The sequence below is a fragment of the Lathamus discolor genome, chromosome 7 (assembly GCF_037157495.1).
Source record: "Lathamus discolor isolate bLatDis1 chromosome 7, bLatDis1.hap1, whole genome shotgun sequence".
NCBI lineage: Eukaryota > Metazoa > Chordata > Aves > Psittaciformes > Psittacidae > Lathamus > Lathamus discolor.
Genome location: NC_088890.1, coordinates 9,141,814 through 9,160,347, shown reverse-complemented (window position 1 = coordinate 9,160,347; position 18,534 = coordinate 9,141,814). Strand labels below are relative to the sequence as shown.

General features: G+C 42.1%; 1 protein-coding gene across 1 annotated transcript; it reads left to right on the top strand.

Moving 5' to 3' along the window:
• The first annotated feature begins 885 nt into the window (after window positions 1–885).
• ARF4 (ADP ribosylation factor 4) lies at window positions 886–12,442 on the top strand. The gene is made up of 6 exons (XM_065687335.1): window positions 886–1,240; window positions 7,743–7,823; window positions 8,317–8,426; window positions 9,595–9,666; window positions 10,170–10,295; window positions 11,178–12,442. Exons 1-6 carry the CDS (start codon window positions 1,174–1,176, stop codon window positions 11,262–11,264), a joined length of 543 nt encoding a protein of 180 aa, XP_065543407.1. The 5' UTR covers window positions 886–1,173; the 3' UTR covers window positions 11,265–12,442.
• The last annotated feature ends 6,092 nt before the right edge of the window (window positions 12,443–18,534 follow it).

The window sequence follows — 18,534 nt, the reverse complement described above, 5'->3', positions numbered from 1 at the left end:
TTCTGTTTAAAAAAATGTTTGGAAACCGTGCCAGGACACAAGAGCAGTGAGCACTGAAGAGTTTTCGGGCTTTTGATTGAACGAATGCTCCCTGGGGTGAGGGAGCTCAGTCACTTAAGCATTAAAGGCAGCTCATCATGCGTTGCTCCGATTTAATTATCACCATGCGATGGGCTTCTTTCAGTAGCTGTGAAAGGAGCTGTTACAGTTGGTTATTAAATCAAACACTCCTCTCCAGAAATAGCGTGCTTCTAATAAACCAGGCTTGTTTCAGTGGTATTCCTGCATTACTTCCCTCTCTCTGCCTGCTGCTTCCTGGCCGAGGAGCCGTGTGCTGGTTTGGTGCCAGGTCCACACTGAGGCTGGCCTCGATGCTGCAGAGCACAGAAACAACGTGAGCAGAAGATCCTGTGGTAATCGTGTTCCTGTGATAGAGCTTTTTGCGGCTGGGGCGGTTTCATTCGTTAATCATCGGGTTCTGTTGCTACCATGGTGGGTTTGGGCGGCTCTCTGAGGAGTCGTTTCGCTCTGAGCCCCTGCTCCTCTCCTGCTCGCAGGGCCTGCCGGCCGCGCTGCCTCAGCCGAAGCGCCGCGGGGCCAGGCGCTGCACTGGGGTTAGGGGGCGCTGGGCGGGGCTGGGCCTCGGCCCTCGCAGCTGCCGGGCTCCCCCCGCCCCACACTTCTCGTCCCGTCCCTTCCCTTCCCGTCCCTTCCCGTCCTGCCGCGCCTGCGGCGGCCGGACCCCACGGCCGGGCCGGGCGGGGCCGAAGAGCTCGACTGCGGCCCCCGGCGTGCGCTGGCGGCAGCGCCGTGCGAGCGCGGCGCCTGCCGGGAGCTGCAGTCCCCGCCGCCGTTGGTCGCCGCTTCCGTGTGGCGAGGGGCGGTTCCGCGGCCGGGGGATGTGGCGAGCGTGACGTGAGCCTGTCCGCGTTGGAGCCGGGGCGGCCGTGGGGAGCGTGACGTGGCAGAGAGCGAGCGCGGCTCCCGGTCACAGCGCCGCGGCTGCCGCTGCCGTTGTCCCGCCGTGCTCCATCAGTCGGCGCCGCCGCAGCCTCCTCGCCCGCGGAGGGATCCGCGAGTGCAGACGGGAGCCGGGCCGCGCTCCCTGCCTCCCTCCCTCCCTCCTTCCCTCCCGCTGCCTGTGCCGCCGCCCAGCCCTGCGCCGGAGCCGCCATGGGCCTCACCATCTCCTCGCTGTTCTCCCGCCTCTTCGGCAAGAAGCAGATGCGCATCCTCATGGGTAAGGGTCGGCAGCGGCCCCCGCAGCCCCGGCGCCGCAGTCGGTGCGGCCGCCGCCGGGCCCGCCCGCTCCCTCACGGCCGCGTCCCGCTGGCGATGGGGGAGGGGAGGCCGGTGTGGGGGTGCGGGCTCCCGGCGGGGGGAGTTGCCCCGTCCCGGGTCGTGGGGGACAGGGAACGCTGTCCGCGTTCCGTAGGGCCTGTGGGCGGTGGGGAAGCGAAGGAGCGGCGGGGGAAGGGGTGTGGATGGCGATGTATCGGCCCTTCCTTCTTCTCCGCCGCGTTCCCGTTTTGTGCCCCCGCCCGGTCCCGCTGCCGGGCAGTGCCGGAGCCCCCCGCCTCGGGGGCCGTGCGGGCAGCCTCAGCCCCTGCGCCCTGCACCTGCGTTTCCGCTTGCGCCGGGAGCAGGACGTAGAACAAAGATCAAATTGCGGGAGGTGAAGCCGCTGCCCGCCCGCCGCGGCAGACCGGCCGGAGGAGGAGGGAGCCCCTTACCGGGAGCCGAGCGGGATCGCGGCCGTGCTGTCCTCTCCTGCCCCCGGCAGTGCGGTTCCTCGAGCAGGATCTGACAAAGCCCGGGGTGTTTAACGCCACGAGCTTCAGAAATTGCCGTATGATGGCCGGCTTTCGGGAGCAGCGATGTCTGTATCTCTGACTCTAGTGAAAGGGGGTTTTGGCATAGCATCTGTGCATTTTAATTCTCCTGTAAGTCGTGTACAAACCCATAAACCCCTGTGGCTTTCTTTTCCAGTGCTCAGTTTTACTGTCTGCCCATAATTATTTATTTAGAATTAAATTCTGGTTCTCTTGACACAGACCGTGTAAGAGTCGAAGCCAGTAGCTCTTGAAGATTCTCACTTTAAGGTTGTGGTTCAAAAGGTCAAAGCAAACACATACTGCATCTGGTATTTCCTCCTCCACTGCAGCTCTGCCCTGCCTTCTTCCACCCACCTTCCCGCCTGCACCAGCGTTAGGTACAGACAGTTCCTAACCCCAAAATTTGTCTCAGATTCTGCCACCAAAGTGTGTGGAACTTGATCTGGGGCCATTGACTGAAATAGCTTGTCCTAAGAAATTATATGGAGTGCTCCTTTCAGTATGGGCAGTGAAGGGACTGGCTCCTAACAGTGGAACTTCTTGGCACACTACTCAGCTCTGCCTGTGTTTGCACAGCCAACACAATAACATAGCTTTTTTTAATTACAATTTTCCATGTTCTCCATACGCTTTGTGATGACAGAGCTCTTTATTGCAGGCACAGTAATTTTTATTTTATCTTCCCTGGTTGAAATTAGAGACTCTCATCCATTTCAAAATAACCCAAGTAGTTTTTGTCTTTGAGACAGCTTGGTACATCTTTTGGTTTCAAGGAATAGTTTTGACTGTCTCTCTAGCAGCCAGACTCTTCATATAACTCTAAATGAATAAAGTCAGATCTTCAGATGAGCTTGCCTGTAGGATGAGATAGCATCTCTGGTATTTGTAGTTCTGTTTCATTCTGCAGAATAATGAGCCAGGAAAGCAACATCATGCAAAACAAAAGAGCTTACAAGGCTTTCATTTCTTCACTGGTGGGGTATCGGTTCAAATTTAGGTTAGATGTGAGTTAGGGAGCTGTGCTTTCCAGCAGTTGGTTCAAATGCTTTTCTTAAATATAATTTCTAAGGCATTATACTAAAATACAGGGCTGGATGAGACCATGGGACTGCACCAGATTTGTTCTCTAGTACAGGCGGTTAAAACTTCTGCAACGTTGTCATGAGAGTGTAGCATAGGACTTAAACTGCATGCTTAGAAGCAGAATGTGTTATATTGGATATGACATAATTAGTGTGTACCTGTAAAGTGGAAAAAAGTTCTTCATGGCATTTTGAGGAGAGATGTCTGAACGAATACAGGGGCTGGATTAAACTTTTCCTCAAGGTGGTAAGTTGCAGTTTATGGTTTGAAGCTGAGCTGTACACCATGAGGCATGTAAGTTTTTGCGTGTACTGTTATCAATGAAGTAGCTTTATGGGGTAAGGTGTTTATGGAGAAATATGTAGGGGGAAATAGTATATGGATGAGTTGGTAATGAACAGATGATTAATTTATAATTCAAAGCTCCCTTTCACAGCTTTCTCCTGTTTCTGCAGAATTCAAGTTAAATTAATTTAGTTCTTAAGACGGACTTTGTGTTATTGAGTTGTGCAGTTTTCTCATCAGATACTATTACCAGCAGCAAACCTGACAAACTTATCCTTTATATTCCCAAACTACACTTATTATAAAGGGTAGACATTTAATGGAATACTGTTAATGAAATTCTGTCTTTTAAAAAATGCTCATGTACAAATTACATGTTTTTCAGAGTTTATATATATATATATATATACTGAGTTAACATTCTGAGGAACTGCATGTAAAATATTTCTTGTGCCATCTTTATAGATGGATGTAACATGAAGGAAAAGAAATTACTGTAGGGTAGGATTGAATGACTTGAAGTTAGACTAGGCAACCCCAGGGCATTAGAATGGAAAAACTGAGTCCTAACTGTACATGTACCTGTCTGGAAAATTCGTCACTTATAGTTTCTTGTGCTTAAAAAAGAAGTTATTATGTCACTGTGTACCTTTCACTATCATAATTTAGTGTTCTGTGGCTTGGTATAGTTGTGCAAGCACTACTCAGGAGCTTCAAATACAGATGTAGTTGTTAAATGCATAGGGGAAAAAAGGTGACATTCTTTGGAAATTGTGTCACTGTACAGCGCAATATCACTTAGCTGCTTTTTACTTGGTTTTAATTTTTAACCCCCGTTAGTTTGTGTGCTTTTGGGGTTTTTTGTGCATGTGCTCCTGAGAAGCTGCATTGAGAATCGCCCTTTTGTGTCCCCCAGAGACTTACCCAATTGAAATGAAACCTGACAGAGAAATAGCATATAAAGGATCAATTAGTCAAGTTTTGGGAGAACTGGTTTTAAGGTAAAAGAAAAAATAAAGGAATACAAACCTGCAGTATATTGGGATTTCTTAATTTTATGGTTCTTAAGCTGGCTTTTGATTGTAACATGAATGTCATGAATCCATTAAATACCCCTTTTACCATTATGGGACACACTCATTTTGGAAGCACCAACATGCTGTATTCTATAGTAAACTTAGGAAAGATCAATCTGACAACCAAAGCCTTGGTCTTGATGGGTGTTCTATTTAAAAGTGAATTCTCTATATGAAGTTCTGTGCTGTGATAACTGAGGCAACCTGATACTCGGGCAGCCATGATCAGAGTAGGAAGTTGGTAAATGAGGAATGCCATGTGGTCACAGCGGTGGTGTCCCATGAACAAGTGAACTACAGGCTTGAGAACCAGAAAAACAACTGTCAGGCTGTGAATAAAACACTCTGTAAGAGTAGAAAAGGGCTTAGAACCACGATGGTTTAACAGCAGATGAAAGCATTGTAGATACTCTTTTTCTTCAGCTAGAGGAAGAGGATGTTTGACTTGGTTTAAAGATAAATGGCTGTAAGTGCAAGTCTGTGCTTCCCACTTGCATGCTTTGTGGTACAGCTGCTGAGCACCATTTAGATTCTTACACCTTGGACTTGGCAGTGGTCAGTAAGGCAGTAGAATCAGAGTGAAAAAGCAGATTCGTAAATGTACTTCACATTATTTGGGCACATAAAATGTGGGTTTTAATCTTGAGAGTTAAATAAACTTCAACTTTCTGACATGGAAGTAGCTCATAGATTTACATTTAGTGTTCCAGTACAAATGTAAACATGAGTTTATTTTTGGACCACTAAAAGCAATAGTTACAGTTCTTAGCAGCTAAAACGATTAAATGTGATTTGCTTCAATTGTGAAGAAATTTCTTGTTCTTAAAAGGGTGGTAAATGGAAAATTCTGCTAAGAAGTATTAATGGAGGTTATGCTTTTGAGGCAATTTCTGGCTTAGACTTCCTAACATTTGCAATTTGGCTAAAAAAGGCAGTTTTTGCAAATGTGGTCATAGTGATTTGCAAAAGCCGCCTTCCCTCAGTTAAAAGCTGTCATCTCAAGTGTGGAGTCAGAAGAAGAAAGCCGGTATCTATAACTCAGCCTCCCTCAGTGCAAAGTCCAACAGCTTAATCAGAATTGTGGCTAAGAGTGGATTTAAGCAAAGTCTCTGGGCTTTGTGCTTACATAGCTGAGGTAGTCTTCTGCCAACACAGTGGAGGTTTCAGTGGGTCCTGGTTCAAGAGCGCAGTGGATAACTGGGGCACTGATTTCTTCTATTTGGCAAAGAGTTTAAAATTCCTGACTAGTTTCTAATGTCTTAACTCTGAGTCATATCTTCAAATGGTTCTCGACACCCTGTGTATATTCTTGGAAATGAGCTTTTTTCTTTGTATCTTCAATATAACTCCTGAATGCACTAAAAGCACTTGTACAGGTAATGCCATCTTTCTTTTGTTGCGAATTTTAATAAATCTTGTCAGTGTTCTACTGATAACTGGTTTGGGGTTTGGGGGGTGGGAGAAGAGTTCATGAGTATGTTTAACTTTAATTCAGTAAGCAATCTTAATGCTAATTTACTGGAAAACCATCACATATGTATCATGGACATACATTATGCTGTAATGCATGAAGCTGAGCTGTGTGAGGATAGTGTTGGGCTTCAAGCATTGTGCTATTCAAAGCATTGTTTTTCAGTGTACATGGAGTATTTGAGGGTTTCAGAGGTCGCTTGAAGGGTTTTCTAAGGCTATCTGACACTAAGGAAAATGCCAACGTTTACAAGATTCATGATTTGCAAGCTCTTGTGAAACTGCTGCTGCACCATGTTCATGCTTGTGTGTGGTTCTGAAAGAAACCAACACAGAGACAATAGCAAACTTAAAACTGTTACATTTTCATTTCAGCATTTGGGGAGTTTATTACTGCTCAAGGAGCTTTGGTTTTGATGGTAGAGGTTTGGGGTTTTTTTTTATTTTCTCTTATTTTATGATATTAACAATTAGACCAACTCACAGGTGAGGCCCTCAGTGATACGGTTTAGTGGTGGTCTTAGCAGTCCTGGGGTAATGATTGGACTTGATCCTAAAGGTCTTTCCCAACCTAGTTGGTTCTGTGATTCTGTGATAATATCAAAGAAACTGTGTTGGCATCCTGTTGACACTGACAGAATATAGAACAATTATGGATAGCTGTTCTAATTAGTTTGCTGTCACAACAGTTTTTGTCTTGAGAAAAAGGAGGCTTTTTAAGAGTTTGGTTTCATTCTGAATAAGTAGGTAATTTTGAATTCCATTTTATTGCAGTGCTAAGGAAACAGTTGTATTATTAATATTCAAGTCATCAAACTGCTTAAAGCTTAATATATTGCAGTCACCAAGTAGGAAATTAACTTGTAACACTTAATGTTAGCGAACAAGGATAACGTTTGGTTTCTTGTGCAAGCATTATTTAATTCTTTGATGGGGTTATTTTTGTTTCAGCGAAGTTGTATTGATTATTTCAAGTTTCACAAATAGACATTTTATTCAAACTGTTGCTGTGGTGTTTAGAACCTACTGTTTATTTAGGTGCTTATGTGCTAGGCATTGGATTCTAACATAAAGAATTGTATTTTGAGTTGTTCTTATGTGTTCTGAAATGCCTAACAATAAGCAGTTGCATAGCCAATTTCAGAAAACTCCAGTGTGCGCCTGCAATACTGGCGATGCTGCTCAGTTTATTATTGGTGGTGAGGCTTCAGTTTATTTTTCCTGTAATTATTTTAAGGATCACATATTTTCCACATAGCTTACATTGAAAACCAGCAAGTTTAAATTTTGTTGTAGAAACAGAAGAGCAAATTTCAGCGCAGAAGGCTGCCTATAAAGATCAAAAGTGGAGACTCCTAATGAAAGCATCCTAGTAGATTTCCATGAATGAAGTGATGTCCTGAAGAGTTACAGCCCTTATGGTATATGGAGAGGGAGAACAGAGTTCCCTAATGTGTGTGTTTCTGTCAGTGCAAAAGAAATGCTTTGGCAAAGGTACAAGAGACTGGAAGGGGGAGGCTGAAATGTCTTCCATTGATAGCGCAGCTCCTGTTGGTTCAGGTGCCTGTGAAACTGGCCTCAGCTAAACGTTGAGCGAGACCTTCACCAATTTGAGGATGAAGTAGCAAATGTGCGATCAGTTAGAGATTAGGTGCTGGCTGTAGATTGTTGCTCAGCATTTGAAACTGTCCTGACATACACAGCAGAATCTTTCAAAGTGAATGATAAAACTTAGTTAAGCAACACGAATACTAAGGAAGAGGACTAGAAACTTGTGAGTTGTGTATGTGTGTTACTGAGCTTTTCTTCTTCACTGCTTGTTCTCTTTCAGTGCTGGGTAGAGGAGATGGGGATAAACACACAATAGTATATCAGCAATGACTTGGAGTGTTTAAAGCTGTTTCTTCTCAGGAAAAAGATCCCTAATGCTCTGTACATAAAATCTTTGACTTAAGAGGTTGTAGTTCATGTTCAAATTTTCTGTTTGTTCTAGTTGGTTTGGATGCTGCTGGCAAGACAACTATTCTTTATAAACTGAAACTAGGAGAAATTGTCACCACAATTCCCACTATTGGTAAGATAATCAATTGTTATGTCTTCATTCTTGTTACTTTAAGTTTGTGTTTTAGAGATAGGCATTTGTGATCTTTGCTGTTAGTATAAAAAAGGAGACAAACACGGGCTTTCTGGTGCTGCCATAACAACTGTGTCAGATGGAAGATTTATTCAGATGAGAATCCTGTGTCCGACAGTGGCTACCCACCAATGCTCAGTTAAGCACAGGAACCAGTTAAACATCAATACTTCTCCCAAATGCATGAGCATTGTAGTTTGTGGCTGAAAGATTTGCTCAGTCAGAGGTGGTGTACTTGGATTTAAGTGGTCAATTTTTTTTTTTCTCCTCTTGAGTCAATTTTCTTCTTGCTCCAGCAATTCAGTTTTGATAAGCCATGTTACATACACTTGGGATAAGCGTAACTTAGGAAGTAGATATGTTTCACATGGTTAGAATTACATTTTAACACTGGCATTAACTGTTTATAATGATTTAACTCTTTCATTTTTAGGTTTCAATGTGGAAACGGTAGAATACAAAAACATTTGTTTCACAGTTTGGGATGTTGGTGGTCAAGACAAAATTAGACCTCTTTGGAGGCATTATTTCCAAAACACACAGGTAAGAGTTCGGAGATGGCAGTAGATAAAGACCTGCTTTGTAAAGTCTCATTATGTTCTGTAGAGTATAAATGGAAACTTGTTTCCTGTCCCTTCCTTTCAGAAAGGCTCTTCACTTCCTGTAAGTGTTGAGAGAGACATAGAATTTATTCTAGTTGAAGCTAGTTTGTTACCCTGAAGGCTTAGAGTCTAGTCGTGTGTAGCATGGCAAGGATGAAATCCTTTAGGATCTACCCATGTTCTGTAATGGGCCAAAGCTGGTGGATTGTTTGTGAGGAACTCTTGAACTTTGCTGTATCCATCCGTCAATTATTTTGAGCTGGCATTAGCTTATACATAAACTATTGCTTAAATACCCTTCTACATGCACTTCTTTTAATAATCATCTTTAAAATATGCAGCTATTGCTTGTTCTTATCAGTGTGTTTAGTATGCTGAGTATCAGAAATTATCATGAAATATCTTGTTATTGATTAGAAAGTGTCAGCTTCAAATTGATGTGAGTGCTGACATTTTTGGTGACATAAATGTGGTTCTTCAGCTCCCAAGTAGTAAGTTGCTTATTAGTATCAGGAAGCTTTGGGAGTGGGTGGGGTTTTGGTGGGAGAACAAGGGGTGTGTCTGGGTGGGGTTTGTTTCTTGGGTTTGGGGTGGCGGTGTGGAGGGGTTTTGTGTGTTGAGTCTAAAATTGTTTCCAAGAAATTTCTGTTCAGCCTAATGCATGATTGGTGCAGTAAAATGGAGAAGTCAGGGTTGACAGAAAGGAGCTAACAAAGTGCTGTTGTGAATACAGTAATAGTTAATTTCAGTTCCTTATTCAACCCCATTCCTAAGTATTTTTAAAAGATGCTTTGCTTTTCTTAAAGACAATGAGAAAATGTGAAGTTTTCAGACTGAGTTCCACACTAATCTGTAAACCGACATCAGTGGGTTTATGCTTCTTTAATTTAGAAGGCTTTTAGAAGATATTTTACAGTTGAAAGCTGTTATTTAGTTGTTCAGAAAGACATCTTGCATTGCTTAAACAGAAGTTTCTGTCAAATTTACTTGCCTAAGAGAGGAGGTGATCACAGGATTCAGTATGAGGGGTTTTGTGTTTAAATAGTACTGTAAAAAGTAAACGTGTAAATGTTTACATTGATTTTTCAAACCTGCGTAACTTCTTACAGGGCCTCATTTTTGTGGTAGACAGCAATGACAGAGAGAGAATCCAGGAAGCAGCAGAAGAACTGCAGAAAATGGTAAGTATTAATGTGTTCTGAGATAAGATTATACTCTGTCATAGTTTTGGGTGTTAGTCAGCTTCCCTAAGAGATGCAGGGTTTGAAAATTCCTAAGAGCATGTACAGTACATACTGTATCCACCAGGTAATTCTGGTTCACATAAGTGTGCTGAGTTGTAACTACAGCTGTGTAGAGAGTTTTAGCTCAAAACCAACTAATATGTCAGAACTTTTCTTCATAAAACCTTAATGGAACAGATCAGGAATTTTTGAAAAACAAATAGGTGTGAAGAATTTCAGCAGCAAAGTGCCCATAAATTGAAACTTCCTATTGAAAGAGTATTTCCTTCATTGTAGGAGTTCTGTTGGGTGTTAGTTAAATTTCACTCAGTACTCGCTAGTGACTTCAGAAGCAAGAATGAAAATGTTTATAACTCTTAAATCAGGATTTAGGTTTCTTTAGTGACTGTTGAAGCAAAAAAAGTACTCAACTGAGCTAATAACTACCATTTTTTCTGTAGCTTCAGGAGGATGAGCTGCGAGATGCCGTGCTGCTTCTGTTTGCGAACAAGCAGGATCTGCCAAATGCCATGGCAATCAGTGAAATGACAGATAAACTAGGTCTTCAGTCTCTGCGTAACAGAACTGTAAGTGCTAAACCTCCTTGGTGATGAACTCTTGTTTTCCTTTATTATAGATCATAAACATAAGTTTTCCTTTAAAGGAAAGAGAGATTTTCACCTCTTTCTGTAGAAAGATGCACATACCTGCTGTAAGACTCTGTAGTTAATAGTTTATGGTCCTTGTTCAAAATAAGTGACTTGGGAGCACAATCCAGTGTGTTCAGTTGTTGTAGGTATTTCATGTCTTGCCTTTTCCTGGAAGACAGTACAAATTTTCCAGTCTGTCACTGAAATGTTTGACAGAGCAGGTGGTGGCCTTTTCCATTTCTCAGTATTTGTTCTTCTGGAGGAGAAAATGCATTCTGCATTCTTATCACTACAAAGATGGGGGGAAATTAAGTAGCTTCTGAATCAGTAGATTCCATTTGCACAAGCCTCTGAGACACGGGGTTGCTTCATATAAACCATCTAGCTTTCTGTAATACTCACCTGATGTCTCTGTGTGTTGACACACTAAGATCATATCCATAATAGATGTTGTAGACCTCTGTTCATTTAGATAATTTCATGTCCGTTCCCTGAAATGGAAAGCAGTCTTTCAAAAGCAACGAACCAGTTTTCAGCTCGTAAACTGAATGCAGGTTCTTTATTTGGGTTTTGATGCCCTGGACAGTGTTCTGGCATTTGGTAGGCCAACACTGAGTTTCTGGATAATGCCTGAACCCCATCTATTTTATATATACTTCTCAACATTTTTAAAAATACCATCTGTTCAGTATTGACTCCACTTTTGGCACAAGGAACACTATTTGAGTGTGTGTGTGTGTGAGTGTCACATGCTGTGATAACTTAGCTTGCCGTTTGTCAGTATCAAATTGAATTTTTGTTTGTGTTCTGCATTAACAGTGGTATGTCCAGGCTACCTGTGCTACACAAGGAACTGGTCTGTATGAGGGACTTGACTGGCTGTCAAATGAACTCTCAAAACGCTAACTCAAACTGGATGACTTTCACCAGGGACATGTTTGATATAAGTGGTCTAGGCTTGTTACAACAAAATTAGTCTGCATCTTGGTTATTACAGTATCTGGAACTGATATTTGGGCAGGATATTACAGCGTTTCAACTTATTTTGTTGCCAATTATTTTTTACCAAGCTACATGTTGCAAAGGTAGCAATATGCTTGGGTAGAAATCTCCTTACCTTGGAAAAAGTGTATCTTCTGATTTTATTCCCCTTGTTAGCCTCAATGCCTGAATATAGTTATTGTGACATCTTTAAGATCTGTTTCAAATACTCTTTGAGCCCCAATAAATTAATGTTTTAATTTTTTTTCCTCCCTGCTACTTTTAGTTTACTGATGCCCTGTTTCATTCCTCAGACAGTCTGCTGATTTCAAAATGTAGCATTCCATATGTATTTATTTCTCTCCCTTGCCAAAAAGAATTCCTAATACAGCTTGTTCCAGCCAAGGAAATGCTCTAAAACACTATACCAGTCTACTGCACTGAGGAACATTTTATTAATCCTTGGGGTTTGTCAGCCCAACTTGCCTTTGTGTGAATTGGATTTGATGGGTAGAATAGTTCTGTGCTGGTTGCGAAGAGCTCATGTTGAGGTTGTTTTTAATATTCAGCAGATTGTCTTCCTTTATATCGTATCTTTTTTTATGTTGCATGTTGCTTTTTGGTATCAGCCTGACTATTTTTGCCCAGTGTATAATAGTTCTGCTGAAGTTTTACTGTTTGTTGGTGAACATATCTTCATAAGGAAATTTTGGAAATTCATCAAACTCAATGGATTAGTTTCTTCATAACCCACTTGGAATTATTCCTAATAAAATGATAAAATGTATAGTTCTGTGTATGCTCTTCTTGATTCCTGAAATGATTGAACTGTAATTTGTCACTTATTCTTTTTCCGTATACTGAGCTTTCCTGCAGCTTGAATGTGAACATCGCTCTGGGATTTTCTCCTGTTCAGAGCTGTGTAGAACAGGACATGGAAAGTAGGCAACAAAGTTACATACAGTGCAGCAGAGTAGCTGTCAGCAAGACATAGAATTGTGTCTTTCAAAGTTGTAAATCTAAAGTTCTTTTTAAGATGTCCAGATATTAAAATACTAACAGTTACAAAAATTGTAATAAAACAAGTACCAACTGCCTGGAAAGCATGCATGTCTGTTTTCTAGTTGTATCTACATTTGAAAACCATTGTGGGTTCTAGCAGGAGAATCACACATTCTGTTGGTGGCTCACTGAGAAGCTAACTTGAACACCAATACAGGAATTTAGTCAATATTCTATTAATGGTCATAGTCACCCCCAAAAATCAGCGCTGTGCAGCTGCTGCTGTCTGCTTTCATATTTCTGCCCCCTTATTAATTTCAACTTTTGAACTACAGAAGTATGTTGTTTTTTTGAGGCTGCTACTATTGGATATTTTAGTATCTGTTTTTCTGTTGCCTGCCTTGCTATATGGATGCAAATCTGGCTCAGTCCTTCAGCTGAAATCCTCTGTTGTATGGGTTGTAGGTCTTGATAAACCTGAAGCATGGTTTCATTGCAGTTTCACCCTAAGCTTCTCTATTACTTTTAGTCCAGCTCTTGTTATCCTTGCTATGAGAAATCCCAGTGACAAGGTCTGGTAAATTCAAGTCAGTTTAAGTTAACAGCATCTTCGAAGGCAGCTTCTGCTGTAGCAGGTTTAAGTTTCTAGGAAGTAGTTACTGTGAACACAGCTAAGCAGAGAAAATTCCAGAGTTGTTGAATGCAGTTGTTAGCTGTCTTAGTATGTAACAGAAACCCAGGAGACAGTGTAAGGGGAGTAGGGTTTTGCTTGCACTTCAGTGAATTGCTGATTACGTATTAAACAAAGTTGATCCATCATGCACTGGATCAGTAGCTGTTAGTATGCATATTTCCAGCAATGCAGTTCCTTGAAATAAACCTTAAAAAGAACGCTTTGTTCAGAAGAGGCAGCTTGTCCATAACAGATTGTATTTTGGTAGTCCCAGTAGGTTAAAATGAAACAATGTTTGTGACAAATGGAACACCATCTCCTCTTGGGAGGAAGAAGTGAGAGGTAGACTTAAAAAAGCAGATAGAAAAAATTAGGCCGGGTATCTGGAAGGAAACATTTTGTTTGGTAGAGATGAAGATTTTATTGGTTTAATGATTTGAAAGGCTTTTAAGTAATTAAATACTTGGGTTTAGGTGAGCTTTGTTTAGCCACTACATTTCTGAGTTAACAGCATGTGTATAGGCGTTGGTATTTCACAGTTGCTGTGCCTGGCTTTGTACTAATAGGTTGTAGTTCTGCTGTAAAATGAGTAGTTTCCCTGAGTCAGTAGTATAGATCTTGAGGTCCTGAGTCTGCATGAGAGGTTAAGGCTGCAGCTGGCACTGAAGTGTAGTAAGACAAAGCCAATAAAATTATTGGGTGTAATTGAGTACTCACTGTGGTGTTAATAAGAGCAATGAGAGGAACTGGAGCAAGTGCTTCAATCTTCTTGTAAACGGTTAAGATCACACTTGCCCTCTGTTACTAAAACAATGTTTGCATCTTAGTATTGTCTGTACTAACTGCCTCTGTAGGGTTGTCGTCTTGGAAGGAAGGTCTCTTGGTTCCGAGAGAAGCAGCTTATTCATAATAATAAGCTGTGAAAGGGACAGAACAGTTGATGAGCTGTGGAATAATGTCACAGTTGACAGAAGTGAGTAACTTTCGCTCAGGTTGTTACATTCTCATCAGCTCTTCTCAAGTTGACATTTTCAAGGTACACTCTAGATTAAGTGTCCTGATTGAAAGCACCAGTCCCTGGGGTTAATGCATGTGCTCAGTTGTGCTGTCTTCAGATGACAAACATGAAGCAGTTGGTTATTCCTATTTTTACTGGATGTTACTGTGAGCTAGGATCTTGGTGGGTTTCTTTTTCCTTTGCAGTTGGTGCTGCTTCTGGAGCTGGTGCTTTTCTGCTGGTACAAGAACAAATGTAGCCTTGATGACTTTTTTATTATTATGCTGTCTTATCTCTCTTAGTACCAGGACAACATGCAGTGTTGAAATCCATATCCTAGCCCATTAATGTGGCTGTCTGTCAGTAAAGTCGGTGGTTGTGGCAGTGACACTTTGCTGAACTGGCCAAAATGGTAACTTGTACGTTGGTCTTCTTACCCGAACACAGTGCAACTCTTCTGCTTTAAAGGCACTGACTGTCATTTAAGACATTGTGGATAGGTAAAAATACTTGTTTGTTTGGGGTTTTTTTATGGCATTCTTTAAAACTGTTGTTTCCTGGCAAGAGCAATAACAGTGACCTATATGTACATTGCATATCAGTAGGAATGTATAATACAGCCCTGTTCCCCAGAGGCAGAGGAAATGCCTGTGAAGGTCCAATGTTCTCATGTCTGTTAAAGAGTTCAGATGCTAATTTTATTTGTCATTTCTTTATCAGAAGTCAAATGCCTGAACTGAGCTGTTGTCTCAGAAGTTCAAAATCTCAGACAGGCGCAAGACTGCTGAAATTTGTTCCTCATTCTACTGTAATGATGGGAAATGCTGAGTTACAGTAGCTGGAGTTTTCCATTGTGTAGCACCAGCTCCTGTATTCAAACAGCGGGTAAGTTGTTCTGCACTGGGAGGTCAATGTAGTTGTATTTGTATACAGGAGTTTTTATTTCAGTGAAACTGCCAACTTAACTACAGAGAGCAAAGCACTGAAAAGATTCAGTGAGCCTCTTGCCCAGTTTTGTGATGCAAAGGATATGGAGTATTCCAGTTGTTGGAAGAGGAATGCAGGTGAGTTTAGGTTTATGAAATAAAGTGGGAGACGAGCTCAGTGGGACTTCTACAAATCTGGGTTCTAGAGGTGATATAAAGAGGAAGAATTAATGGCTGGGCAAGGTCCAGGTGTGTAGGGGAGCTAAAATGGGAGTTAAGATCACCTTATGTTTAATATGAAGCACCATACATTAGCTCACATGGACATAAATGTAGCTTGGGAGTGTGGGGGATGTGGGTCCAAGGTGTACCTAAAGATTGCTCTTCACCCCCAAATAAATTACAGTTCTTTTTGATTTGTGACTTTTTCCTAACCCAGGCCCTAGTGCTGCATTCCCACTGCAGAAACCAGTTCCTGACAGTGCTGCTCTTGGCAGTCAGCCTGTACTGCTGCTGCATTTTCCTAATGAACGAAGGGTACTTTGACTGGAGAATCTCCAGCACTAGCTCATGGAGCTGCATTTCCTCCTGAAGATAGTGAAGGATTATGTGCCATGTGCAAGGGCACTCTAATCTTACTGGGTCCGTTCCAGTAAATTTCTCTGACACTTGGCTTCCTGCAGATGCCAGCTTCCCCTGAGCTGCAAGGAGACAGAGCCTGCAACCCTAGTACCAGGACAGGGAGTGAGGGGGACCTGCTGTTTCCTGGAAGGGAGACAATGCCAGGCAAGTCTGTTCTCTGAGCAGCTCAATCTTCTGGTACTATGGAGAAGTTACAGGGGTTTAATGTGTTGGTTTTGGAAAGTAAGACTAAGGAGTCCAGTTGTAATGGATATGTAGTTTAAGAAGAGGAAAATAATGCTTTAAAATTAAGAGGGAAGCCCAGTTAGCCTATGTAAGTAATGCAACTTCACTTACAAGCTTAACAATTGCAGTCTTACTATTAAGTGACTGAGACATTTCTCTTGCCAGTCTATCAGCCTGCATTACTCAGTGGCATTTAGCTGGCCTTCCAAATTGTAGGTTGCCTCTGACTCAGCTGTGATGTAGTCATTTTCAGTTGTTTCCAAGGTGCTAACACTTTGCTTTTCTTCTTGAACAGATCTTCCAGTCTATTTTTCTGCCCTTTTGGATGTTGTATGCTTGGAAATGTTACATTTGTAGGTGTGAGCTTTCCCTCATTTACTACATAAGTAAATAGTCTTTGCCCAGATAAGAGGTTTACAGCCTCCATTCTGTTTGCCATATTTTCTCCCCACTCCTGCATCTTGAAGTTTAGGAATGATTGATACTTTTATTATCAGTGGTGTAGCCTAGAAGAGTACAGACATCACCTCCAACTCCTATGCAAAATTGAATCAGACTTTTTAATTGGACTCAACAATAACTAATCAAGGACCACCTAAAGTATCTAGGGTCCAATTTTACAGGGTGAATACTGTCCATCACACCATTGTAATGATGCATTGCATCATGCTTTACCACTTCCGTTGCCACATTCCTGGTTTTACTCCCACTTTTTATCCAAAGGCCCTTGTCTTGGCTAAACCACTGGTTTAGCAAAACTTAAAATCTGAAGGTTTACATATAAGCCTGCCAAAGCCTGCTACAATAAATGCACACTCAATAACATCTTGTGTTATTGTGGTGTTATGTTTTGTAGCAGATCTGCTAAGCAGTGAATGCCTCGCTCCAGGCAGTGCTCCCTTGTTCCCGCTTCCAAGCCTGGTCTTGCCCTTTGGCCACAGGAGGCTTTATGGTGAATATAAGCTCAGGATATGAAGAGCCACTAAAATGAATGCAGTTGAGAAATTAAAGGCCCTGTATTTTCAGCTGGCTCACTTCTCTGATTTAGCTTGGTATGGCACAAGCAGGAACAAGTAGCCAGAACTCGGACACAGTAGAACAGGATCAGGCAAGAGAGGCTGGGATGAGAAGATGGAAGGTTAACTGCTCATGTCGCTGAAAAAAAAAAAAAAAAAGATAGTTGCAAAGGACACTTAAATGAGACCTTAAATAATACAGGATTTTACTAACTCATGTATTAGTGGAACAGCCCTTTTGCCAATTTCCATTTACCTGTCTGTTTATGTGCAGGGGGTAAAAAAACTCTGGACAGTTCATGAGGTGTCATGTCATGTGGAGACATGATTTATGGGCCTGTATCTGTTTAGCCTTGTACAACCTCAGAGGCTAAACCTGCCTGTTGGCTTTACCAGTGCATCAATTTGTTAGATGCTCAGATACTCCAGTAACAAAAAACATTAGTAATTTTACTGGAAACTGCATGTAAACAGCTGCTCTGTAGCCTTTCCTAAGCTCCTGCAAAGCATCACCCCTCATAGTATAGCAGGTACTATGGCAAGAGACAGGACCGATGACTCTAAGCAGTACTCTATGTAACAGCGACTGCTTAGTTTTAGCAGTATATAAACAGTTTAGTGAATCCCAGCCATACCCTACAGCCACCAGAATGCAGTGGAGGTGAATAGTTGTGCAAAGACACATACATAGGGTACACAGTTTTTGTCAACCTGGGTGGACGTGTTTTGCCACAAATGATACCAGTAACTAGGAAAAGAATCAACTGACAACACAGACAATTGAAAAGGGCACTTTATTCAGTGAAGGAGGGAGATCCTGTGAAATGGTTTTGAAATTGTTTTTTTCATTATGGACTAATGGATGCAGGGAAAGAAGCTGGTTAAATAGTTAGTTAAAACCCTTCCAACACATTTAGTGAAGGTATGTGTAAAATACATCTCCCACATCCAATTTACCTCCTGCAGAATACAGAAGACCAGACTCCTTCTAGAAGGAAAAAAATGCAAATACAAACCCTACTAAAAATTCAGGTCATCTTTATATGCAATAGAGCAACAAAACAGAATTGTGATAAAGGTTTGCAAGTCACTTTAAAGATTTAGGCACATACAGCTAATGGACCACATCAGCTATTCTGTATCTCACCCCTGCTTGAAATAATTATGGAGATTGAAATATTATGGACTAATAGCAGCCTTCCAGTATCTGAAAGGGGTCTATAGCGATGCTGGGGAGGGACTCTTTGTCAGGGACTGTAGTGACAGGACAAGGGGTAACGGGTTAAAACTTAAACAGGGGAAGTTTAGATTGGATATAAGGAGGAAATTCTTTCCTGTTAGGGTGGGGAGACACTGGAATGGGTTGCCCAGGGAGGTTGTGAGTGCTCCATCCCTGGCAGTGTTCAAGGCCAGGTTGGATGAAGCCTTGGGTGGGATGGTTTAGTGTGAGGTGTCCCTGCCTATGGCAGGGGGGGTTGGAACTAGATGATCTTGAGGTCCTTTCCAACCCTAACTGTTCTATGATTCTATTAAGATTTCCCTCCCATCCAGAGGTGGCTGTCCTAAAATTTAGTATTTGTTTCATTGCCAATGATTGTAAACAACAGAAGGAACAGATCTTCAAAGCAGAAGCAGTCCAATTTTACCAGGTGCTAAAGTTACCCTCACTATCCAACATGAAGTGGGCAAGCACAACACTTCCAAATCAGCTATA